Source organism: Poecile atricapillus, chromosome 22, assembly GCF_030490865.1.
Source record: "Poecile atricapillus isolate bPoeAtr1 chromosome 22, bPoeAtr1.hap1, whole genome shotgun sequence".
NCBI classification, from domain to species: Eukaryota; Metazoa; Chordata; class Aves; order Passeriformes; family Paridae; genus Poecile; species Poecile atricapillus.
In genome coordinates, this window is record NC_081270.1 from 2,127,439 (window position 1) to 2,152,596 (window position 25,158).

At 45.1% G+C, this 25,158-nt stretch overlaps 1 protein-coding gene across 3 annotated transcripts in view; it reads right to left on the minus strand.

Annotated features, from left to right (window-relative positions):
• Nucleotides 1–1,520: 1,520 nt before the first annotated feature.
• Nucleotides 1,521–25,158, minus strand: part of DVL1 (dishevelled segment polarity protein 1) — a 66,071-nt gene continuing 42,433 nt past the window's right edge. For 2 of the 3 annotated variants that reach the window (XM_058855246.1, XM_058855248.1), the window contains 12 exons: nt 23,512–23,624; nt 18,002–18,140; nt 13,417–13,510; nt 12,410–12,479; nt 11,558–11,697; nt 11,207–11,283; nt 10,676–10,743; nt 9,164–9,313; nt 6,353–6,484; nt 5,329–5,496; nt 4,527–4,733; nt 1,521–1,954 (listed from right to left, as the gene is read on the minus strand). In XM_058855246.1, the coding sequence (XP_058711229.1) occupies nt 1,569–1,954; nt 4,527–4,733; nt 5,329–5,496; nt 6,353–6,484; nt 9,164–9,313; nt 10,676–10,743; nt 11,207–11,283; nt 11,558–11,697; nt 12,410–12,479; nt 13,417–13,510; nt 18,002–18,140; nt 23,512–23,624 (1,744 nt within the window). In that variant the 3' untranslated portion in view covers nt 1,521–1,568. The remainder of the gene's footprint in view (nt 1,955–4,526; nt 4,734–5,328; nt 5,497–6,352; nt 6,485–9,163; nt 9,314–10,675; nt 10,744–11,206; nt 11,284–11,557; nt 11,698–12,409; nt 12,480–13,416; nt 13,511–18,001; nt 18,141–23,511; nt 23,625–25,158) is intronic. The other variant, XM_058855247.1, reaches the window with a different exon arrangement.

Sequence of the window (25,158 nt, forward strand, 5' to 3'; positions counted from 1 at the left end):
AAAGCACCTATCCTCAATCCTGCCAGCAGCAGGGATTTCACAAAAGAGGATTTACCTAAGGAATGGCCCCGTGGTCAAATGCCAGAGTGGCTGCAGCTCATGTCTCATTAAATGAGCCACTGTGGCAGAGGGTGGCTGTGCTCACCATACCTTAAAAAAGCTTAAATACCACTGAAGCTTCCTGAATTTACTTTCCAGAGCCTCAGGCCAGAAAATAGCCGGAAATTAAATTTTGGGGATATTCAACAGCAGTTGCTTCAGTCAGAGCAACTCAGCAGGAGGAGTCAGGGGTAAGGATTTCTTTTTGAGGAGCTCCAGGGTGAGTCTCACTCGATGTCAGGGGTAAGGATTTCTTTTTGAGGAGCTCCAGGGTGAGTCTCACTTGGTGTCAGGGGTAAGGATTTCTTTTTGCACCATTCCTGATCTGTTCTCAGATGTCCTGACACCTCTCTGCCCACTGTGCTCAGAAATGTTCCCTGGGGGATCAGACATCTCCAGGTCTCTGTTTCAACAAAAGTGAGAAAGATTCTGCTCAGAAAGGAAGGAGGGATCACAATGAAGAGCCACGTCCCAGTGGGAGCCAGGATTTCCCAGTGCCTCTGCTGAAATGGGGTAAACAGCCCCTTCAAAAGGGAAAAGCTGACAGAACTGCAGTAATTTTCCTATTTCTGTGGGAATAATTCTTCCAACCTGCAAGCAAGTGCACATCCAGAGGGAACAGCCACACCTGGCAGCAGGGATGTGACTGAAATTCCCAGGAACCGAGTGCAGCTGCAAAATCGCTCTTGGGAAATAAGGAAATAACTTTGTAAGTTCTGTACAATGAACACATACAGTAGCAAGACTCCAGCACTCCCTTGAGAGAATATCTTGAAAAAAAGCTCCTCAAAGAACCCAAGAAAGATTGATTTATACTCCCTAGACAGCAGGAAGTAGCCACAACTTTGTTCTCCTCTAGGAATTGGTTGGATCCTACTCCTTTCCAAGTACTTGAGGGTGCCATGTCTGCTTAGAGCTATGGATGCATCCAAGAAACATCATTCCAAGGCAGTATCCCAGATACCAGCCAGCAGTTGCTTTGTCCTTGCAAGAGAAAAAGCAGGAAAAAAATCAAAGTGCTCCTATGCATTGTCAGGAATTTAGAAGTCATGTGAAATACCAGTCCTCCAATCAGCCCAAAAAGAGACACTAATTCCACTGAAGTAGGTGCCACAATGACCAAAGCTCATTAAGATGTGAATATACACCAGCCATTCACAATCCAAAACGAGATGGGGAGGGGGAAAAAATCAAAGATAACGAAAAGATGCCGTCAATTTGCAATTTTTCGATATTTAACAATCCCAGGAGATTTTGTTGCTCATTTTTGTATTTTTTTTCTTTTTTCTCTTTTTTTTTTGTTCAGTTTTGTCCACTTTTTTCTGCTACACACTTGCGAACAGGAAGGTGTGACATGCAAGACAGCCAAGCCTCTTCCACTGAGCGTCCCACAACGACTCCCCCAAACCCACCCACCCACAAAAAAAAATCCCACCCTCGTGTGCAGAGTCTTTTGAAGGCACTTCCTCTCACATGATGTCCACAAAGAACTCGCAAGGGTTGCCCATGGCCTTCTGGAAGGACTGGCGGCTCCCGGTGAGCTCGGGCGGCACGGCGCTCAGCTCGCGCACCGGGGGCCCTCCGGGCGGGCCGCTGCTGCCCAGCACCTTGGAGCCCAGCTTGGGCAGGCTGTACAAGGGGGGCACCCCCGGGGGCCCATACGAGTGGTGGCTCTGGTGGCTCCTGTCGCTGGCAGAGCCGTGGCTGCGCTGGCTGAGCTGGCTCAGCGGCCGCTCCCGGCGCGCTCCGGGCTCCGACTCGCTGCCGCTGCCCCCCGACTTGCGCTCCTTCTCCCTGCCCGCTCCTCTCCTGCTGGTCTCGCTGGTGCTCCGGTTCGAGCCGCTGCTTTTGCTCCCTGCCACACCAAAAACAGGAGAGAAAAGCAGGATGAGCTGGGCTCTGTTGTGTGTCAGCCCGGCCGTGCTGGTGGTGGCTCGGCAATGAGGGTTGTGCCATGCTTGGGGACACACAGACACACCTCGGAGCTTGCACAGTGACAGCAGCTAAATTCCAACTCCTGGCTCAAATCCGGCCTGCCAGGAGTGGGGAGGAGCAGGAACAGGAGGAAAAAGCAGGAATTTGGGGTCTGACTCAAGCAAATGAAGTTTAATTCTAATTGTCTCTGCTATGGTATTTTGTACATTTTTCTAAACAAACCCCTTTGCCTCCTCTTTGTCTTTGTCACCCTTAAATCCCCAAGGTTTTGTGGCTTCAGTGGGGAGGTCCTTTTAAAATCCCTCACCAAAGTGTTGTGCTGTTGGAGAATTTGCTAGGAGACAGTTCCTGAACTGCTCTCCCACCAACCAGTAACACCCAGGATATTGTTCCCAGGAGAGGTCACTAAATCACCTTGGAAAACCAAAGGATTGCCACTGACTATCAGTTGAGTTGTTATTACAAACAAGCTCCACTAAACTCCAAGAACTGATTTTTTATGGAAGCTGAACATCTTGTTCTGTTCCCATGAGAGACAGATTAGGAGACAGTTCCAAGCTAATAATTTTTTTTAAATCCAACTAATCAACCCAAGGAATATCCCATTAAATTCATGCACTTTTAGTGCAAGATAGACTTCCCAAAAAGGATCCCCAACCAACAGAACAGGGGACCAGCTTTTGAGTCTAAATGAGCCACAGAAATGAGAAAAACAAAATTATTTCAGGCTGCTCCTTCTTTAGCTACAGATGCCCATTACTTTCTGCTCCTCCAGCTGATTGGAGAGATGGGAAACCAGAATGGTTTTTGGGAGTAAAGGCCACATTCCCTGCAGAGTGTGACAGAGGTGGCAAACAGACTACAAAACTACTGGATATTAAGTTAATATTCTATGTCTGGGCCTCTGAAGTGGTATTTGCTGATTGTTATGATTTAATACTGCAGATAAATGACAGAAGGCACAAAACCCCAATTTTAACACCATTTTAAGAGTGACCCGTGCAGCCCGTGTTCCAGCACTCCCAACACCTGCCTGAGGCACCTGGCCATCAATTAATGGGCAGTGCAAGGGCACTGGCAGAGAAATCCAACCCAGAGGGGTGACACCATAATAAATTTAGACTATTTATTTTCTGGAGGGCCTGGGGATGGGGTTTTCCTACCCAATTCCCTGCCCTCTGAGCTGCTGCAGCACAGTCCCATAAGTTGATATGCCAATGTCACACCACTGTGCACTGAGACAGGTCAAACGTCCAAGACAATTCAAAATAAAAATAAAATTAAAAATAAGAATTAAAAAAAAAAAAAAGGTACAGCTAAACATTTGGGTCACAAGAATCTAAAAACAATCATGCTGTGAATTCATCATGGAGGCATTTGAAGCTTACCAATCCCCTAGAGTCAGCCATCCCTCTAGGAATCCTTCAGTCTAACGCTTGCTCAGGACAAAACAAGGGAATAACAGTTACAAAGCAAGAAACAGCACAGAAGTTGTTTTCCACGAGAAAAAGTGTGGAAACCTTTCAGAGCTGAACACTCCCTTTTGGGAGGCTCTCCACAGCATGGATAAAACACCATTCCTTTCCTATTCCAGGGAGAGAATTTCTACTGCTCACAGAAGCAGCTGCCAAAAAACCACCCCCACATTCTGTCCAGGACAATCAGCTTCCAATTCTAAAACCTTTGTGAGATTCCTCATGGATATTTCCTATTTTGAGATAAGGTGAGAAGCAGCTGGGCCAAAATCCTGTATGCAAGTTCCTGTTATGAAATCCTTTAAAATCTGACTGGCTGTGTTACACAGGGATAAGTGACATCCAAGTTACTGGATGATCACTGTAAAAACATTAGGAATCCTCACCCCTTCTTTACTGGCAGCGTTTTCAAAAGCAAAACTCACTCTGGGAGTGATTTAAAAAAAAAAATAGAAATTTAAAAACAGTATCTGTACAGTCAAAAATCACGTAATTTTCATTTACTAAGGTTTCAAAATTAATCACAGCATTATGCTAGGGCAGAAAAGGAGGAGGACAGGTCTTTAATCCATGCAGCATTCTCTTCCTGTCCCTGTCACACATGCCAGCAGAGACTCTCCTCCCTCAGAGAAGTGTTTCAGCCCTGGAAACCCCTGGCTGGCTACCTCCCACTTGCAAAAAAGTGATTTTCCTTTTGTGCTGAGCACTGAAGTGAAAGCCAAGAGTACCTTGGTTCTAATCCCTGTCCCATCAGCACAGAAATTGCCTCATTTCCAGCAACAACAACGCTCTGCCGGCAATTCCTGACTGGGTTAAGCCTGGCAGTTTCCACAGAGAGCTGAAAGCCAAACCAGCTCCTCCGGAGACACAAACACCTTTGATTCAGTGCTGTTGCACACAATCCATGCAGGGAGCAACCAAAACCATGAGACAAGCACGGACAGCATGAAGGAACTCAAGCAAATGGTGGGGGGGCAATGAGAGCTGTGGAATTCAAACCAAATTATCCCATCTTACCTTCACTCTGCTGGCTGCCTGCACTGCCACTGCCATAGCTAAAGCCTGGGTCTTGGTAGGCTGGTGGGAAACAAGGAGGGGGCAGAGGATACTGGTAGGGATATCCTTGGCCCAAGGGCCAGGGAGCAGCAGGATGTGGGAGTGGAGCCAGGGTGTCCTGATCTGAGGCACCGCTGGAACCGTTGTTGAGGTTCAGTGCAGCCAGATCTGGGAAAGAAAAAAGGTGAAAACTTTTACCCAGCAGGTAAAATGATCACTGTGATTCATTTATGGAGGTATTTGAAGCTTAGAAACACCCTGGAATCAGCCTTCTCACCCAGCAGTGAGTGAGAGGTGAAAACAGGTTGAGAAAAGGGTGAGGACATCCCCCTTTTCCAGGCTGGGAACTGAGTGGGACTGACAAGCAGGGAATGAAATAAATCCTGCTGTCCTCTGTGCTCTACTTGATGGGTTCATCCTCCTCCAAGTGCTCTCCTTGCCTGGGCCACCAAGGAGCATCAGCCACTTGTCAATGTCCGGGTAATGAAGGGTTCCCCTGTTCTGGGACACACCCTGTGAAACCCCAGGAGAGCAGGGATCAGAAGGGACCTCTGGAGATGCCCCTGTCTAACCTCTTTGTCCAACCCTGGAGCAGGTGACACACGAACATGTCCAGCTGCGTTTGGAATATCATCCCCTGCCTGCTCCAGAGCTCTGCCACCCTCATGGAAATGCCTCCTCATGAAATAGGGCACTCTCTGAGCACCCTCAAGGCACAGAAGTGACACAGGGACAGCTCTGCCCCTCCCAGCTGGGGACTTACTGCCACAGAGGTCTCCGAAGACATAGTAGCACTGCTCTGAGAAGGTGATTTTGTTCACAGTGTGCCTGAGGTAGCCGTGTTTCAACATGCTGCTGGCGTATTTCCTGGCCTCCCGGCGGTCCTTGAAGCCTTCCACATGTGTGTAAAGCCAGTCCACCACATCTGCTCCTGAAATGGGGACAGCAAGAGGAGACACAGGATTATCTGAGCCAAATTGTGCCATCTGAACACCTGCAATGGGATTATCTGAGCCAAACTGTGCCATCTGAACACCTACAATGGGATTATCTGAGCCAAATTGTGCCATCTGAACACCTACAGTGGGATTATCTGAGCCAAATTGTCCCATCTGAACACCTGCAATGGGATTATCTGAGCCAAATTGTGCCATTTGAACACCTACAATGGGATCATCTGAGCCAAACTGTGCCAGCTGAACATCTACATGGACACTGACACTAACCACACACACAAAAAATCGTATTTACGCACACAGTGCAACCCTTTTAAACTGTAGGACTGAAGATTATTTTTTTCTCTGGATTTCACCAGAGAAGGTGACTCTTCTCTGGGAGTCACCTTCCTCAAGAGGCAGATATTAGGTTGCCAAAATACCTGTGTTCCAACCCCTTCCTCAGCAAAAAGCAGTTACAGCCTGGACTGGCTAAATATTAGCACAGCTCAGGTCACAGGCAGACTGGCTGTGGTGATTTTAAGTCTAAAGAGCTTTATTAAGGTTGTCTAGTTGAATTCCAGTTGCTCTGCTGAACTTGGGCAGATCTCTAGAGCCACCTGAAAACCTGAGATATAAAAACAAAGAAGAACCAGTTCTGTGTGGGCATGAGAAATGTGCAGCTATTTCGGATACCCAAGCTCAAACAAGAGTCACACTTACAGCATTCCATAAATGGAATATAAGTGGTCATAGACATGGAAAAAAACCTCATTAAAAGGTAGTTTCTTGAATCTGTTTTCATTAAGTCACTGTTTTTTTGACCCCTCAGCATTCCTGGGATCTGCTTACCTATTACTGCATTGGAGATGGTGATTTTTAACCACATCCTGTCCCGAATTTCAAGGCCTGAGTCTGGCAGCTGCATGACCTTGACAATAGTAGCCATGTCACTCTTCACAGTTAAGGGAGATTCTTCTAATTCTAAAAGGAAGAGAGGCCACAGACTGCTTTGAAATGAACTGAGGCTGGAGGAACTTCTCAGCTCCCAGTCTGGATGAAACAAAAATACAGTTTTATCAACAGATGCAAAAAAAAAAAAAGAAAAGAAAAGACACAAAGGTTCCCAAATGCATCCTCATCCATGGAGTGAATTACAGCATTTCTAGCAATTCTTCAGATTTTGGGCTCAGTGCCACCAGTTTAGTGACAGAAATGCTGAGTCCCCATGTCTTGGCTTCCCAGAGCACCTACAAGATCCACTCTGCATCAAAACTGGCAGGAAAGGAAATCCAAGAATTTTTGTGATCCATCATTTCCCATTTCAATGTCCAAGGAACACCCCCTTCCACCCAAGGGATCAGCACACTGCATGGAGAACTCTGTGGGACAAGCTTTTGGGGTTTGTTCTTTTAGTCTGAGGTTCATTGTCAGGATTAACACCCATCTCCATGGAGAAAGAGGATGACCATGGCTCAATCCATGTCCAGTTTTTATTTAAAGGTCTGGACATTCTTGTGGAGAACTGAATTTATAAAACAAATCTTCCTTCATCAGAAGAAATCAGTGATTTCCTTATAAAACCCCTTCCCAGAGTCCCAGAGATGGCAGCCTCACAATCCACTCCTCCCAGGATTACTTTGCCCTCCATCTTTCTTGTGGAACACTTTGAATAAAGCTCCCAAATACCTCCATAGCCATTCCCAGTTCACACCATTACGGCAGAAGTGGATCCCCAGAGGTTTCACACTCTCCTGATCAATTTTTACAATAAAATCAGAACAGGGTTGAGGTTGCTCTTGTCAAATTCCCCTTCCTGTCCCATCTTCCAGCCTTAGAAAATTCATTTTTATCTGTGTTTGTAGCCCAAGCCCTTCTCCAGCAGGAATTCCAAAACCCTCTTCCCCTCTCAGTTCCCCACATCACCCACCTTTTAAAAGCACAAGGGAAACACTTATGTCCTTTTCCAGCCACCCAAAATTTTGGATAAAAAAAAGGTACAGCAAGCGTGAAACAATGAAAACTGAAAATGCTTCTTTCCTTACATGCACTGCCAATATGCATGAAAACATCCCAGACCAGCTCTGCATGCAGCTTCAATACTTACAAACCTCAATTAAACACTAAAACTTTGCTTTTGCTTTAAGTTAGTTTGGTTAGTGGCAAAAAGCAACATGTCTGGGGAAAAAAAATACACCAACAAACTAATACTCAAGTACATGGGGAGCAATAAATTGTGTTTTCTTGGAGATCTGAGATCTGCATATGAACAGAAAACCGGTATTTTCTGAGTTCTGGTTGCTGTACAAATATGGCAAATTCTGAGATGCATCTGAAATGCTCCCATTTTGGTCTGAATTCAGCTGTGGAAAATTCACCCAACCCAGGTCAGGGCAGGTAACAGGGCTGAGCTGAAGGAAGAGTTCACAATAAAATCAGGGGTACCCTTTATTCTCTTGCATTACAGAAAGGAAATATTTTAAGTCACTGGCACAGAAATGAGAAGCTGTCTCCAGAAATGTGGTTCTACTCCCAAATACCTTTATTTTCAAAGTATGACTGAGAGGGTGCCTGTTCCCCACTTCCCAATCCCAGCACTATAATCAAGGCACAGGATACATCAATTGTTCAAGAGGAATGATGAGTACAGACTTGTTTGACAGCAATCACCAGAGACACTGGATTCCAGCAGTACCTGTAAGGCTCAAAATACATCTCAGGATAAAGCAGCCAGCAGGAAAGGGGTTATTTGTTTCCTGCTGCAGACTATGTCTCTTCAGTGGTGCTGCCTGATCTCTAAAAACACCTACAAAAAAGACCCCCACGGCCTTTCCCTCCAAGGTGAGGTGGAATTCCAGCTTATAAAATCTGAAATACTTTATAATCAATACCCCACAGGTCTTTAAAATCCTCAAAGTGTCGTTCTGAGTTAAATAAAAGGAAGAGTTAATATTCCTTACAGAAATTTTCTAAGATAAGGAGTTGGAGCATAATGTTATTAACACCAAGGCCGTGGGTCTGATCCCTGTCTGGGCCATTCACTTGAGATTTGGACTCACTGATCCATGTGGGTCCCTTCCAACTAAAAAGATTCTGCGATTAGAGTGCTCTGAGAGGCTTCTGAATTAAAGAAGCCTCTCTGAATCATGGCAACCTCCTGGTTTCATGGATATGACTATTTTAGACTGCCACAAACTGACAAACCAGGAAGAAGGCTTAACTCTAACCATAATTTCATGTGGAACGTTAAACTTAGTTTTAGCTTGTTCAATAAATTCTAAAAATATAAAAAGACCATAAAAAAGGATAAAAAAGTATAAAGGAAGGCCATGTGAGTATCAGGGAAGGATTTCCCAAATGAAACACTAACATTATTGTTGAAATTTATTAAAAACCAATCAAATGCAAGAAGGGAGCTCTCCCATCCACCTGAGAGGATAAACCTGAACTCATTTTTAAAATCCACCAGCAACCACTTCTCCCTGAGACAGAACCCTGACCAAACACCTCTAGATCAACCTTTGCCAAAAGTTTTTCCTGCTTTCCCCAAGTGTGAGAAAGCGTTCAAGGCCTGGCTGGCGCTGCCGCTGTCACCGTGCCTGTGGCCGGGCCCTGCTGGCCCCGAGCAGCCCCCTGCCCTGGGCTGGCCAGGGGGTGACTTACTTTCCGACTCGGGAATTGAGCTTGTTAGTGAGGAGCTGGTAGATGTGGTGATGCTCATGGAGGGGCTCATACCGTAACGGGGGTACGCTCCCGTCATGGCTGTGGTATGAGAGATCCACGCCGCGGGGTCGATCGGCCGCACCGGCTCAGCTGCGAGCAAAAGGGACAGAAAACGGGGTCAGACTTGCAGCAACCACCAAGATTTTGAGAGATCTGAGGGGTTTTCTCTTGTTTTCTTGTTGTTTCTCTGGTTTTCTGAGGTTTTCACAAGTGAGATCCCACAGACTGCTACCACCACAAATGGACAGTAAAACGGAGTCAGAGTTGCAGCAAATACCAATATTTTCAAAGATCTGAGGGGTTTTCTTCTGGTTATACTGGTTTTAATAAGGGTTTCACAGGATTGAGATCCCATAGTCTGCCCCACCACAGAAGAACAGCAAAATGAGGTCAGAGCTGCAGCAAACACCAAGATTTGGAGTGGTCTGAGGGGTTTTCTTTTGGTTATACTGCTTTCAATAAGGGTTTCAAGGGGGTGAGGTCCTGTAATCTGCACCACCACAAAGGGACAGCAAAACAGGGCCAGACTTCCAGCAAACACCAAGATTTTGAAAGATCTGAGTGGTTTTCTCTTGTTCTCTTCTTGTTTCTCTGGTTTTCCTACGGGTTTTTTAGAGGAGTGAGGTCCCGTAGTCTGCACCACCACAATGGGATAGAAAACGGGGTCAAGACTTGCAGAGAACATCAAGATTTTGAGTGGTCTGAGGGGTTTTCTTTTGGTTATACTGGTTTTAATAAGGGTTTCACAGGAGTGAGGTCCTGTAGTCTGCACTGGACAAAAGGCACAAAAAATGGAGTCAGACTTGCAGTAAATATCAAAATTTTGAAACATCTGAGGAGTTTTCTCTTGTTCTCTTGTTGTTTCTCTGGTTTTCCTATGGGTTTCAAGGGAGCTCCCACTGTCTGCACCAGTACTGTATTTATTCCACCCTCATCTGCAATGCCACTCTCATCTCCTGTGAACTGGGAACAAACTGGTTCCAGCACAGCCCTCACCAGCAGGAGGCAGCTGTGTTTGTCACAGGAGCACAAATCTTTTACAGCTACTGAAAACAAGGTAATTTTCAAGGTGTTTTATGTGTATCACTGCTGCTTCCCTCACATCTGCAAAGCACTCAGTTTAAGTTCTCTCTAAAAGTTCACTGTGAGAAAATGAGGATTTTTAACACTTAGTGTAATTATTTCCAAACCTTTTATGAACTGAAAGGTTAAGATCACCTCCCAAAAGGTTAGTGGCTTGATCAAATATGTGAACCAAGAGAAAAACACACAGGAATTCAATGGGCAGTGGAATCTCAGAAGAAAGTATCTTGAACCCCTGGCTCCCAACACATAAGTAAACAAATAAAAGAACTCAATGGTAGAATCTGTTCAGATGCCAAAACAGGTGAAAATATTCCAGACCTTGGGGGCTTCCCAGGAACCCAGCAAAGAGCCCAAATGTGTACTCACCCCTGGGGATGGTGAAATAACTCCTGGGAGTAGGGTCCCAGCATTTGGCTACTGTTAGGCTGATCGGTCTAGGAAAAAAGAAAACAGGTAAGGATGACTCTTAACTTTCCTACAGAGTTGGAAATGCTACAAGAACTATTTGAAACAAATTTCTTCCCATCCAGCAGTTGTCAAGCACATTCTGAGAATGGTTTTGAGAAGCTTTATAATATTTTCAGCATGAAGCACATCAGGATGTTCCTTCTTTTGCACAGATGATGAGCACTGGTGGTAAAATCTGTTGGATGATCAGCTCTTGAGATATTAAAATGCTAATCACATAAACAAACAGTGCTGCTGAAACCAGGCAACTTCTCATTCATGTTGGTTTTGGCCAGAACCAACCTCATCTATTCATCATTTACACTGAGAAGTTCACACATGAGATTAGTCATGCTGATGGATATCAAGATGTTGATTTCTGTGAGGTTTTCCCAGCTTCTGGAACTGCACATGGAGGATAAATAGGAAGAGGTTTTGTGATGTGCTCACCCTGGTTTGGAGACTATTTCCCGTAAAACCCGAACGGCATCATCATTGCTCATGTTCTCAAAATTGACATCATTCACCTGAAACAGTGCAGAAAGCAGAGGTCAGGCTTTGCAGCAGGAAAGTTAAATGTGTTTTAATTACTTAATTAAATCCCCCAACTTATCTACCTGGTCACTGCTTCCATTCCTTTGAAATGTCGTTTCTTAGAGTGTCTCACAAAGAATCACTGATTTCAGTGATCTTTTTGCCACATTTCTCTGAGGATGAGTAAATTGTGTTCCCTGGTTACTACAGCCCGTGGGGCTGGTGGGATGGTGAGCACAGCAGCAGGGTTTGGGGACAAGGACCCACCTGCAGCAGCATGTCCCCTGGCTCAATGCGCCCGTCCGCTGCCACTGCCCCTCCTTTCATGATGGAGCCGATGTAGATGCCACCATCACCCCGGTCATTGCTCTGTCCCACAATGCTGATTCCCAGGAAGTTGTACTTTTCTAGATGGACACAAAGTGGAGGGTGGGGAAGGGGGAAAAAAGCAAAGTGATTGGAATGACAGCAAAAAGTGAGGCTGCTTCAGCTTTGAAACATCTCAACTCATCAGCAGGGCAAGGTTTGACTTGCAATGATCTCAGGCTGCTCTAATGGTAAATATTTGCCTGGCACCTTCAGGGAAAGGCTGCTGAAAACAGGATTTTTTAATCTAAGACAGTGTTACTTTAAAAAAAAAAACCAGCAAGAGGAAGAGTACTGAAAAGGCTTGTCCACACCTGGAAATTAGAACTGCTCACATTGAGCAATGTTTGTTCCACATGTCAGAGAGGCAGGAAGGGTTTGGTGCTGCTGAAAGGTGCTGAATTCGTTGGCAGCCCTGCACATTTCTGTCTGGCTGACAAATGGAACACATGAGCAGCAGAAATGCAAACCTTCAATGCCCTCTACACTAATTCCTCACCATTAACTCCACATCCTGGAGTTCCAGCTCCTTCCCTGGACAGAACGCTGATCTGCTGGTGAAAATAGCCCTGTTCTGGATTAGAATCCAGGTGCAGTCAACACAGCAACAACTCTCAGCTGCCATTCCCTTTATTCACCTGGCATCCTTTCAAACCAAGGAACTCCCTCCTGGCTCCAAAGGCTCCCTCACCATCACAAAATACATCTCTACAACTTGAAATTCATCATAAAAAACGTGGCTTGTCCTCTTACCCATGTTGAGTGTGACAGTGATGATATTTAAGGACATGGTGGAGTCAGTGATGCTGCTGAACGAAGATGACTGCAAAACACAACAGAGAAGTCTCAAGGTTTTAAATGGCTCAGAGTAAGAACTGTTGAGGATTAACTCATCAGGAATTGATTAACAGGTCTCCAATTGAAAGGCATCCAGAAATTATTCAGGCTTCCTCAAAATTATGCTTCATTTAGAAACTTTAAGGAAAGAAATCTGAGCAGAGCCTGCACTTTCTCTAAAGGCTTGCTCACAAAACCCACAGAGCACATTCTTATTTTGAGGTTTCTCAACTGCACTTCCCCTGGAGTTATTTCTGCTTCCTGGCTGTGACTGACAGGCAAACATTTAGATCCTGAAGTGCCCAGCGGAGTGTGAATTACTGCACCCACAGCTCCTCCCTAAAGGGAGGAGTGAACAGCACTTCCAGCAGGAAGTGAGAAGAGAGACACTCCCATGCCTCTGAAATTAAATGCAAAGGTGCTTATCAAAGATCTTCTAAAATACTATCCTGTGATAAAATGTGTGTGAGGTCATTCTTTAATGTGTGAAGACTGGGAGAACAAAACAGGAACTTCAGGAGTCTGTGAGGTCACCTTCATCCTGCTGCCAAGGACTAGCATAGGACAGGGAAAAGGAAAAGATCTGGGATTTCCTATAAACTTTGATTTCTCCTTCCAGCAGAATGCAGGTCTCAGGACATCTCACACCCCTTCCCACATCATAATGGTCTTGGAAAAGACAGATCGGTCTTGGAAAAGACAAGAAATGGGATCACTGAACAGTGAAAGGAGAAAGGGAGAGGTGAAAACTTAACTTTGGAGCTACAGAATCCAAACGTAGAGATTTAGCCCAGACTGGAGCCACAAGGAGCCTTCCTAGTGAATTCAACAGGCACAGACCTGTCCTGGATCCCTTCCTAAGTCAACAGCTCCACTCAAAAACTATGGTTCACCTCCTTGGATAATGCTGGTGCCAAGCTTACCCTGTCAATCTGCCGCATCCTCTGTTTCCTCCTCCGGCGTTTGTGCTTCCGGATGAGCCGGGATGAGGTGCTCTGCTCCGTGGAGCTGCTCAACCTGAGGGGAAAGCAGAGCAGATGTCATTCCTGCAAGGCTCAGCCACCTGCATTTTCTGCCAGAAAGAGCTGATTCCTGCAGCAGCAGGAGAGGGGAAATCAGAGAGCTTAGGAGAAGATTCCAGCTAAACAACAGCAGGGATCAGATGAATAATTTAATGTTACAAGGTATAATTTAGCACTTGTTTTCTTCTGGGACCAGGTCTGAGTGCAACCCTTAATGCTCATTTTTGTGAGTGGTGCTGTATTTTCTTCCACTGTTACCAGGAAACAGTGATTTTATTTTTTGAAATTAAAAAAATCAAATAGAAATTGGTAACAGGAGGACAGTGAATATGATTTACCTTCATACATTCTGTTAAGTTTTATTTTGCTGTGGATTTTTTCCAGGCTCTTCAAACTTGCAGAGCCTAAATGTGCCACATTTTACATATAAATCTTTGAGGTCTTTAAGAGTTTAGAGAATTAATCATCCTCATTTTACAGAGAATAGAATGAGACAGAAATGGATTTGCCCAGGTTAATTTCAGGAGCCTGGAACAAAGCCTAGATTATTAAGATACCTCTATAACACCAGAGAGACATCTCTCCACTCTTTAATATGTTAAGAATGGCAAAAAAAATTGAAGACAAAGCAATGCTCCATCATTAACCAAGATTAAAAAATCCAACCTTATACAACACAAAACAAACAGTGCCAAGCTTTTCCCCCATTTTCCACATCCCTGCCTTCCATGTTCCAGCCACATGCAGGAATGTGAGAATAGCTCAAAAACTTGATGCCAGCAATTCCAAAAAGGAGCTCGGTGTCCTGAGAGCACAAGAAACCCCTCTGGCCTGAAATATTTTTATCAAGTATCACCCCTGGAGATGCTGGAGCTGCTCAGAGGGTGTGAATCTCCTGACATTCCCTTGGAGTTCACACAACTATTTCAAGCATGTTAACCTCACACACTCCTTTTTCCCCTCCCAGCAAGGGAAACTGAAGAGCCAAGAGGTGACATTTTTCAAATATAATAATTTCAAATATAATAATTCCTGGTTGGTAAAACAGCTCACACAGCACCTGGGGTTGGGAGGTTTTACCTTCCAACAGGAAAAATAAGGAGGTGTCAAACCCAGGGCTCCCAAAACTGGGCATGTTCAACATCCACTAAAGACTGACACAAAAAACCTCCTCTTATATTTTGCTGTCAATATTCTCCCCCTTCCTGCTTCCTCTCCCATTTCCTTTTCCTCCTCTTCCCTTCCAGAACATCTCACCAGAGGACTCAGCTACAACTTCCCAGTTCAGGAGAATATGAGGAAAGCCAAGGCACGTTGCTCACTCCACAGTGAAGCTGCCTGCTCTCTAAAAGGACATTTTTCTCTCAAATTAAACCATCAAAACCAGAGTTCCTAGGAAAATCTCTGAGTTTCTGTTAGCAGGTGATAACATGTGAGAAGTGAAGGTGTTCTTTGTTGTTATTTTTGCCATTCTGCTCGGTGTTAGGATGGAAGGATGAGAACCAGCTGCTTAGAAAACACCCAGTTCAGGTTTAGTTCAAGGGAACACAAAACATTTCAGGGAAAAATTGGAGCTAAAACAGCCTCTCACATCAGCTGCACAAAACTGATGATCAGAAGGCTCTGCAGGAACATTTTTACACCTATTTTCACGTAGCTGTGGCACATTTCATCACCTCTCCCCGTAATTTCTGCTCAATCCACAGCCTTAACACATCCTTGCTGAATCCTTAATATTCTGGGAGCATCTGGATGCCAAAAAGCAGCTCAAACCTATTGTAATGAGGAATATTTTGCTCTCTGAAGCATCTCCAGAAATGCTGGGTAAAAGTTGTTATTATTACAATCTGATGAGCAAGACAAGATGGTAAATTTGAGCTTTTGAGATAAATAAAGTGCAAAGATGAAAAACAAATCTGGAATTAACACTACCAATTAATTTCCTGCATCAGCTACTGCCAAAAAACCCTGACTGCACTTCCGACACAAAGGTCAATAAACACCACAGAAGAGATTTTTTAAAATATAATAATAATAGTAATAATTTTTTCACCATTTCACAATTCCAAAAGGATGGGGGGAAAAGGCAACATTTGTTAAAGAAAGCTTATCCACATGGTTTAAAAATAAATTATGGTAATTCCTTAAATGAGAAATAAACAATTTTTTTGCAGTGAATTCTTTTAGTTGCACTGAACTGAGAGCAGCAATTGCTGACAACAATCCTACAGTAACAGATGTCAAATTTGTTAGACCTTTACTTTAGAGAAGACAGAAAAAAGGCTTTTCCTGTAAAGTTCCCTACATCAACCCGTGTTCAAAATCCTACCTGCAAACAACACAAACATGCAATTATATCACACTTTGAAAAAAAGAAAAAAAAAATTATGGTGCTCCCACTGTCACTCTGCACTGTCCTGAAACGTCTGTGAACAGGTTAATTCACCAAAACACAACATTATTCTATAACTGAATGCAACAGATCTTCCTTGGGCTGGGAATTACCCAGCTCTGCTCCACTGCTCTGAGTTCAAATCAAACAAAGCCAAAGACACACAGTCAGAAGAGCATCCTCAGCCTCACAGCCTCTTCCCTTCCAGGACAGCAACATCCTTTCCATCTGATTTCCTCCCTCACAAAGCAGCTTCTGCATCCAGAAGCCAGCAGCTGTCAGGAACCAAACTCACCCCTCAGACCCCTCTGTCCCCAGGCTGGTGCCTCAAGCAGCTCTGGAACCTTCTCCATTTGCTCTTTGCCTGATTTGCCTCTACAAAAGAAGAAAACTTCTCCCTGCCAGCACAATCTCTCCCGTGCCTGAGAAGATCATCCCTGGAACACAACAGCATACCTTGGAGCATTCCTTTGAGTGGTTCTTCCTGACTAGCTGGCCTGGCAGCTCTTCCCTGTGCCAAAAGCTCCTGCCCCAGCCTCCAGAGGGAAAGGCAGGAGCAGCAGCTTCGAAGAATCTCTTTCTTCTCAGGTCAGACTCAGGAAGTTTTATTATTTTAGTCATACAGAAAGATTTCCCTGGGTCTGCTCTAATGTGCCCCAGTGGCCACCCTGAGCTAATCCTGCCCCACTGCATCACTTGCTGCCACGCAAATGATTCATTTATTTACAAGAAATCCAAATCAGCTGCAGGGTTGTTGTTGTGGGCTCGAGTTTTTAGGGGAGGCTTTGGGAAAGCTCAGGGTGCATTCAGGTTTAAGGGCAGATCTTGCCAACTCTCCATGCACATGAATATCCAGGTGAAGCACATCCAGAAAAGTGAATTTTTGTATGTCCAGGTGTTGTCAACTTCATCATGGAATGGTTTGGGCTGGAAAGGACCTTAAACTCATCTCATTCCAACCCCTGCCATGTGCAGGGATACCCTGCACTTCACTGGGACTGCAAAGTAAGTTCCTGAAACTAATTCAGGACTAAATCTCCAACTTGCATTTAGTTATCCTTTCACCCCTTTGGAAACACTCAGCCTTTAATCACAGTTGTGAGGTCTTTAAGCCCTGACTGACAAGACCCAACAGATCCACCAAGATCCATGAGCTGATCGTGTCTGTAAACACAGCAAGCGGTTCAAGATCTCCAGGAGTAGTTGCTCTTTGTTATTTTTATTAAAAATGCTGTGTTCTGCCTTATTTGTTTTAGCTGCAGATCCCTGTGACCATCCAGAGATCTGTCACCCTGCTGTTCTCTGACAAATCCATAATGGATTCTCAGAGCCCATTGGGATGAACAACAGCTCTAGAGGCAGTGGTCAGGAAAAGGAAGAAAAATAATTTTGATCCGTTTTACATCCACAAAAATAAGTCTATGAAATGTATTGGCTTAAAGACTTCTTAAAGAAAAACAAAACTATCTTTAGATATAACAAAAGATATCTTGAAATTAGAGGTATCATAGGTAGGGAATAATTCACACACTCTGCCTGCACAAAAAGAAAGAAATAATGAAGAATCCATAAATATATGGCAGCCCAGACTGCCTTTGCAACAGCATTAACTTTGATGAATTCCTGAACTGCTCATAGGTCTCAGACTCTGCAATTACCCAGGAATTCCTTTATAATTGAGCTCCAGTGAAGTGCACACTTATTAGGAATCTCTGCTGACAGTATTTTGTTTTAATATTCACACCATTTCTTTATAAATAGGTAGGCAGTTACACAGTGCTTTGATCTTGAAATGTGGCCATTCTTGCTATGAAAAGAAGAGGATCAGAGCTTTTCTTTCAACTGGAACAGTGGTTTGGACAGCCTGGACAGTGACCCAATAACTGAGGAGTGATTCCACACAATGATGTCACTGATGAATGACCAGTGCTCAAATCACAAAAGCAATGAAAGGAAAATTAACAAAAAAAAAAAAAAGGGGGGGGGGGGGGGGGGGCAGGGGGAAGAAAAGAAGAAAGAAGAGGAGATGAAACCAGAAGAGCCCAAGAAGGTGCCAGGAGGCTCTCCCAGTTCTGGCCCCTGGCAGGGCTGTACCTGCTGGTGTTGTCATCGTCCTCAGAGTCGATGAAGCTGCTGGACTCTAGCTCACTGCTCATCATGGTGGAGGAGCTGTCGTAGCCAGGGGGTTGCTCACGGTGCCTGTCCAGCTTGGGGTGCCCATTGATCCTGGGGACTGGAAAAGCACAATAAAGGGAGTGTTACAGTACAGGGGAGGAGCAGGGGAGTTATGGCACTGGGAGCAGCAGGACAATCACACCGATGGCTCTGCAGGAGGAGCTTCCTCCCAAAACCAAGCTCCTTGCAGGACCTGATTCCTCTCAACAGCTGGGAAACCTTCTGTCCTGCCTTTCCCTCACTTTTCCACCTGCCCATGGCTCAGTTTCTGGGCCAGCCATTAACAGTGTCAGGCATGGAAAAGCACTATTCAGGTACCAGACAGCAACAAGAAGCTGTGTCAACAGGAAGGGACAAACAAAAGCAGTTTGAGTTTGGCATGAACAGTCCCAGCAGCACAGAAATCCTGGAAGCAACATTCCTGGATGAATTTTATTAATATCTTACCCATAAAACCACTTTTACCTGGACCTGTGCTACACATTCCTGTCCCTCGTGTGGGCAGTACAGGACATCAAACACTGCCTGGACAGGTGTTTCAGAACAAATCCTCACTAATCCCTGGCTGAGTGAACACTGTCAGACACAAACATTCCCACAGATAATCCCCTCCCAAAAATGCCATTTACTTGAAGGCTGCAGTGACTCATCTTTTTCTAGAGATATTTTAGGGATTTTGCTCTGCACAGCAAACTTCTCCTGCACATTTCATTAGAATATCCTTAATTCCTAAGTGCTCTCTTTTACCAGGAATGCTTCTTTCTGTAAAACAAGAAGGGCTGAGCTTAATAAGGCACCTGGTAAAGAAATCAACATAAGAGATTTCACAGATAGCCTGAGATTTTAATCCACCTTCTCCAAACACACAACTCCAAGGTTTAAGGGATTTTCCCTTCAATTACAGAATGGAAAACCTGCTTAGGGGAGGAGGGCCTGCCATAGGAATTATGCCTGATGCATATTGAGAGTTAATTATTGAAATAACATGGTTTGCTTTTCAAGTGAAGTATCAGAGAAAGTTTGACAAAGTAATGCTCAGTGTTTATTAAAGATTTCCAGCACCAGGAGAACAATCAGGAATAGAGGAAGCCAAGGCATGGAATAAATCTGGTTTATACCTCCCAAGCAGCACCAGGTAGCCTTGAGCTCACAAGAAAGGTTTCCTGTGTAATTACGGTGAGCATTTAAATCCATAAAGTTTTTTTTGCAATTTCCCTGCAGAAGTGAAATTCCTTTTTCCAAGCTTTTCTAACGTTAGCCAGCATTGTTTGGGGGCAATTAACCATTATTATAATTCTGTACTTTCACAAACCATTATTATAAGGGGTTTATTCATAAAATATTCCCATGTAGCTTTCCAAAGCAATAAGGACTTTTGTTGCTCAAAGAGAGAAAAGGGGAGCTCTGATACCCTGATATTTTTTTTCCAGATCAGTTTTCCTTAGGAGTTTCTTAGTGTTTGTATCTGCAGCATCACACACCTCCAAATAAAGTTTTATTATGTTCCTCAAGCCACCACATTGTCTTTGTGGGGATTATTTTGAAATCAGGGAATATAGAAGTTTAAGTCTAAAGAAGAATCAATCATTCCCTGCTCTGGTTCAGTGCCTGTCCCACTAATGACCAGGGACTTTCTGCCCTGCTGACCCCCTGCCCTGTCCCTTCATTAGAGGACAGCAGAGTTCACCAGGCCAATGTGACAAAAGCCTTTCAGTGCCTCAAAGAGCTGAGAATAAAGCATAGCCTGGGAGGGTAAAACGTCTCCTCCTTGACTTTTATCAACAGCAGAGCAGGCCCTGCCTGAGGGACAAGAGCACATCAAAGACCAAATCAAGCAAGGCCTGCAAGCAGAAAGGTAAAAGCAGCATCTGCTCAGGGGAGCTGTGGAGAAGGTTCTGTGCCACTGCAGAGAACAAGGGTGAGGGCAGCTCAGAGAGAAGGCACAAGCTCCCAGCTAGGAGGGAAAACAACAACCCTCTCAACCCCTTCCAAAGGTCCTTCCCATTTATTAACAGGAAATGTGTTACCAATCCTCAATAAAGACTTAGTACCCTGCTGGGTGCAGGGCTCAGTCCCTGCTGCTTAAATAGGGAAAGACACTGGGATTGTCCTCTCCTGACTTACGGCCACATCCCTGTACCCTGACCTGCCTTGGGACTGAAGTTCTTTGGAACCTCTAACAGCCTCCAATCCCTCCACCCCACACAGGCTCAACATTCCCATCCCAGATGCTTTCCAGTTCCAGCCCTCCTGCAGATTCCTTGGCACACAGGATGGTAAAAAATCCACATATTACAGCAGCAAGGGAAAATCTGCAACAGCTCCTCTTCCCAAACATTTGGGATCAGTGAGCCTGCCCACATGAAGAGTTCCTCCAGACACAGGCATTTCTCAGCAGGCTGCACAAGAGTTAAGTTCACCCCACAGCAAACTGGGTGTTGAAACCCCAGTGTCAACACTTGACATCTGCAGACTTGTCAAAAACCAAGCAGCGGCTATAAAACATTCCTCAACACCCAAAAAAAACCCCAAAAAAAAAGCCCTTGTCCCTTAATTACCTCCCTAATTAGAGCTTCCACAGTCCCCTTTCCCACTCCTCCTCAGCAAACTGACACAGGAGCTTTGTTCCTCCCAGCCAGGGGTCCCCACAACATGTGCCAGGCAGACCTCCCACGGCCCTAATTAAGATCCTCACTCTACTTTCACTTAATAGGACTTTGTCAGCCTCCCAAAGCAACTTGGGAAGTGTGGCTTGTGGCTTGAAGAAAGAAAAGGGCAAGCTCTGACATCTTGATTTTTTTTGGTTTTTTCCCAGATCTATTTTCCTTGGGATTTTCTTGGTGTTTGTATCCGCAGTGTCACACAGCTCCAAAAAAAAGTTTTATTGTGTTTCTGAAGCCACCATGTTCTCTTTGGGGGGATTATTTTGAAATCAGAGAATACACAAGCACATATGGAGATTCATTGTCTGTGCACTTAGAATAGGAATACAATTTAAGGGAAATGGGTGGAAGAGCTTAGGGATACCCAGAATTCTTCTGCATTTTCAATGGGAAGAGGTGTGAAAACACTGTCAGATCACCCAGGTGTATCCCATGCCTTCCAGCTGCAGTTGGAATCAATATTTATCACAGCCTATGTGTGTGGAATTGCCCAGTAGCAATTCAGCAGAAACAGCTTTTGTGGGGTCAGTAATCCTGCAGCAATGAAGGAAAATTTCCAGGCTGCTGTGGTGAACAATCCACCCATGGTACCACACTTAATTATCACCCACTGCAGAACCTGGGGAATTCACCATCAGCCTGACTCCAAATCAAACCTCTGGAAGGATCTTGTTGCGGTTCAAGCCCAGGCTGAAAGCTGGCAACATTTTTCAGTAAAATAAGAAAGCTATTTTTGTAAATTAAAATGGAGGGCAGCAAAGAAAATCTTTGTTCAGTGTCCCTTTTCTTCCCTGGGATTTTCCCAATCTTCTTTCTGTGGAACCTCTCTGCACTGGGCTCAGTGGACTCAGCCTGTTTGACCTGATCAGGTTTTAACTTGGTGTTTCTCTGTTCCCAAATGGCTCCTTCATACCTTTCCTCACTTCACCTGTTTGAAATGAAGGCTGGAACACCCTGCTCCTGTTTTCTTGTGGAACAAGAACTCCTTTTCCCTTGAGGGAATCGAGGGAAATCCTTTTTGCCAGGGTGGGTGATTCTTTGTACCAAACAGTTACAAAGGCAGGTAATTGTCCAGCTGGGTGAGCTGTTCCTGTGCCTCTGGAATAAAAACTCTGTGAGTAACACAGAGCTCCAGGAGATCCCTCATCCTGCCCCTCTGCCAAGCACCAGGGCTATAATTTGGGCATTATTCGAACGAGTCTCTGCAGGAGCACATCAAACACTTTTACTGCATTTCCTGCTTTCTGCAGGGAAAGGAGAATTTTCCCATTTCACAATGAGGGGAGAGGACACAGCTGCTGCCCCTGGAATAGCTGGGACCCTAGTGTCACAGCTCTTTCCCCATCCTTGTCCCCCTTTTCCTAGGGCTGTTCCCCCGTTTTCCATCCAGCTGTGCTCCAGACAAAAAGTGAAGGTGCAAGAAAAGAGTGACTCTGTGATCATTGTTATGAAAAGGCCTTAAAATCCTTCCCAGGATTAGGGAATTTTACTTCTTTTAGTATTGTCAAGTGGCAGTTCAGGACAAAGAGTTGAACTGTGCATTTTAGACTTGCTTTCCACTGAAAACAACATACTCATGTTGTCATGTGTACTGGATGTTGTTATTGTTAAATGAAATACTGTTTTAACCACAGAAACACTATGGAACATTAAATAATGTATTTTAAAGCGGTTCTCCTTGCTTGCTGCACATTAACAGAACTCACCTGCTGCAGGCACAAGGCCTAAATTCCGAGAACATGTAATTTTTGTGACAGGCTCTTGCCTGGGCTTTGACAGAAGGAGGAAATTTTATCCCATTTATTTCTGAAGGGAAATGCATGAATTGGTTCCAGGCCACTCCTAGCAGAAACTCCTGTGCTCAAACAATTCCATCCACCAACACCGGCTATTATGGCATAAATATCCACTGCAAAACATGCACTGGCACAGATTTAATGTTTAAAACAACTCCCCTTTTCACATTCTTCCTGCAACAAGTTTTTAATCAAAACTCTGAGAGGATTCCACCTCTTTCTGTCAGTTCCCAAAGGAATTTGCAGTCAGGATCAAGTACAGACAGCTCTCTGCTCCTCCTACTGAAGGATTTTCATTCACTCCTAATCAGTGACACTTTGGAAGGGTTAAATGAGCAGAAACCCTCAGTATAAATCTGATTTCTGGTGTTCTAACTGGAGGCAAATACTTTGGTGTGTGGAGCTGTGAATAAAGGCCACGATGGCATTTCTTGGGCCCAAGTATTCCAAATTCTGGACCATTTTAAACACAATGGGCGGCACCTATTAATTCTTAATTAAGCCTGGAAATTCTTGTCTGACAATGAATGAAAAACCCAAGCTTACTTTGATGTACAGACCAGAGGCAAGAGATGGAGTTCTGAATTTTATAGGAGTACTTTGGGTGTATTTAGGTCTAAAAAAAGATCTTCATCGTTGCTGTTACAGAAAACACCCCAGCTGATCCAAGCCTTGAGAAATCAACAGCCCATCCTCTCCAAGCTGTTCACCTTCTCATGCTACAGGAAGCTCTGCATACTGTCAAAAACAATCTCTCTGCCACTTCACTGTGGGTTGTGCAGACCTCTCAGAAAAACACTGAGCTTCAAAGAGTTTCAGAGCAATTATCAAATTATTCCATTAAAATAATAATAGTCCCTGAAAGCAGGCAGGAATGCAGCCACAAGTCTCTTGTGTTCATGATGCAGGAGCTGTTGCTCTGAGAGATGAGAGGAAGGTTGGGAAAGAGGGAGGATGCAGCAGGACTCACCATCCTCATGGCCTTCGCGGTTCCTCCGCCGGTGCCGCTCGCGCCGGTGGCTCATCACAGACTCTGTTCCTGTCTCGTTGTCCAGGCCATCCCTGCTGCTGGCAGCGTTGGGGCTGTCATAGAACAAATGGGGACAATCACTGGATTCATCTCTTTTTCCTTTTCCCACCCAGGCAGTTGCAGTTGTGAGCACGTTGGTGCAGAAGGCACAAAACTGCTCTGAAGCTGAGCACTGCAAACTGCCCCAGGCTGCTGGGAACACCCCAAAAACCACCTCAGGGGTGAAAAGAGAACTCTAAAATCACCTCAGGGGTGAAAAGAAAACTCCAGATCGATGCCCTGAGAGCCAGAGCTGTTTGCAGGAGCACTGGCGCATCACCCTGGCGCTGGCAAAGCTGCCCCAGGGCTGTGCAGGACATTCCCACAGGGAAGAAAGGCTCCTGCTGGGCCAGGAGAAGGGATCATTCTGGCACCCGCTGAGATCCCAGCCAAGAGCAGAAGCTGCAGCTCACCGGCCACTTTGAATTTATAGCTCTGGCCTCGAAGGGTGAAGCCTCGCAAAGCTCACAGTAATTAAGCACCAGAAGCACAGAATGTCCTGGGTTGAAGGGGACCTTAAAGCTCGTCCGGTGCCAAAGCTGGCCTTGGGCACTTCCAGGGACGGAGCAGCCACAGCTTCTCGGGAAATCCATCCCAGCACCTCCCCACCCTCCCAGCTCTGAATTCCTTCCCAATATCCCACCTAACCCTGCCCTCTGTCAGTGTGAATCCATTTCCCCTTGTCCTGCCACTCCAGGCTCCTGTAAAGCATCTCTCTGCACCTTTCCTGCCAGCTCCAGCGCTGGCAAGGGCCACAGCTCGTTTAAATGCTTAAACTGGGGAAACTGCCTTAAACTTCTACAAATATAATAGTGACAATATAATCTGATGTGGGCCAAAGCTCCTAGTGCAAGATCTCCCTCAGAAAGTGACTGCTCCTCTCTGACCAATAAATCCCACCAGAATCTAAAGTCTCCACTCTCTCCTGCCCTGTGTACCTGTTATTCAGGTAATTCAGCTCCCTCACCTGAACACACAGGGAGGGCAGTGGCCAGCATTTACCTCCACTGAGCACCACTGATGTGTTTCTCCCACAATAAGGAGACTTTTTTTTTCTAGATTTTTTTCTGGAATTTTCTTCCATGAGGCTGGACATGCATGTTTCAGACAGGGAGTTAAACCACCAACACTGTAACCAACCATGCCCAGGCTCCTGTGGCAGCTGGAGCCAGACCTGGCTGTGTGAAACCACATTTAAGTGTCACATTTCCACATTTCAGAGGCTCCTGCACACCCACACTCCCTGTGCATCAACGAAATGCGCTGACATGCCCACCACAGAAATTAGGAAATCAAGGTTGTCGTTCAGGAAAACATCTGAGTGCACATTTTAATCCCTACCAAAATGCCAGGCTGGATTTCAGTGCTGTCACACAGCTTTTTTTACACTTCTCGGTTAGTCCAGCACAGCAGGAAAAGGGGACAGGGTGACACATTGCTCAGGTCACTCTTGGCCATCGCAGCAGCACCATCTACTGACTCCTGCTCAGAATTCCCACTCCTGAATCACCTCAGAACCCAAACCTGCCTCCAAAAGGTGATTTAAAC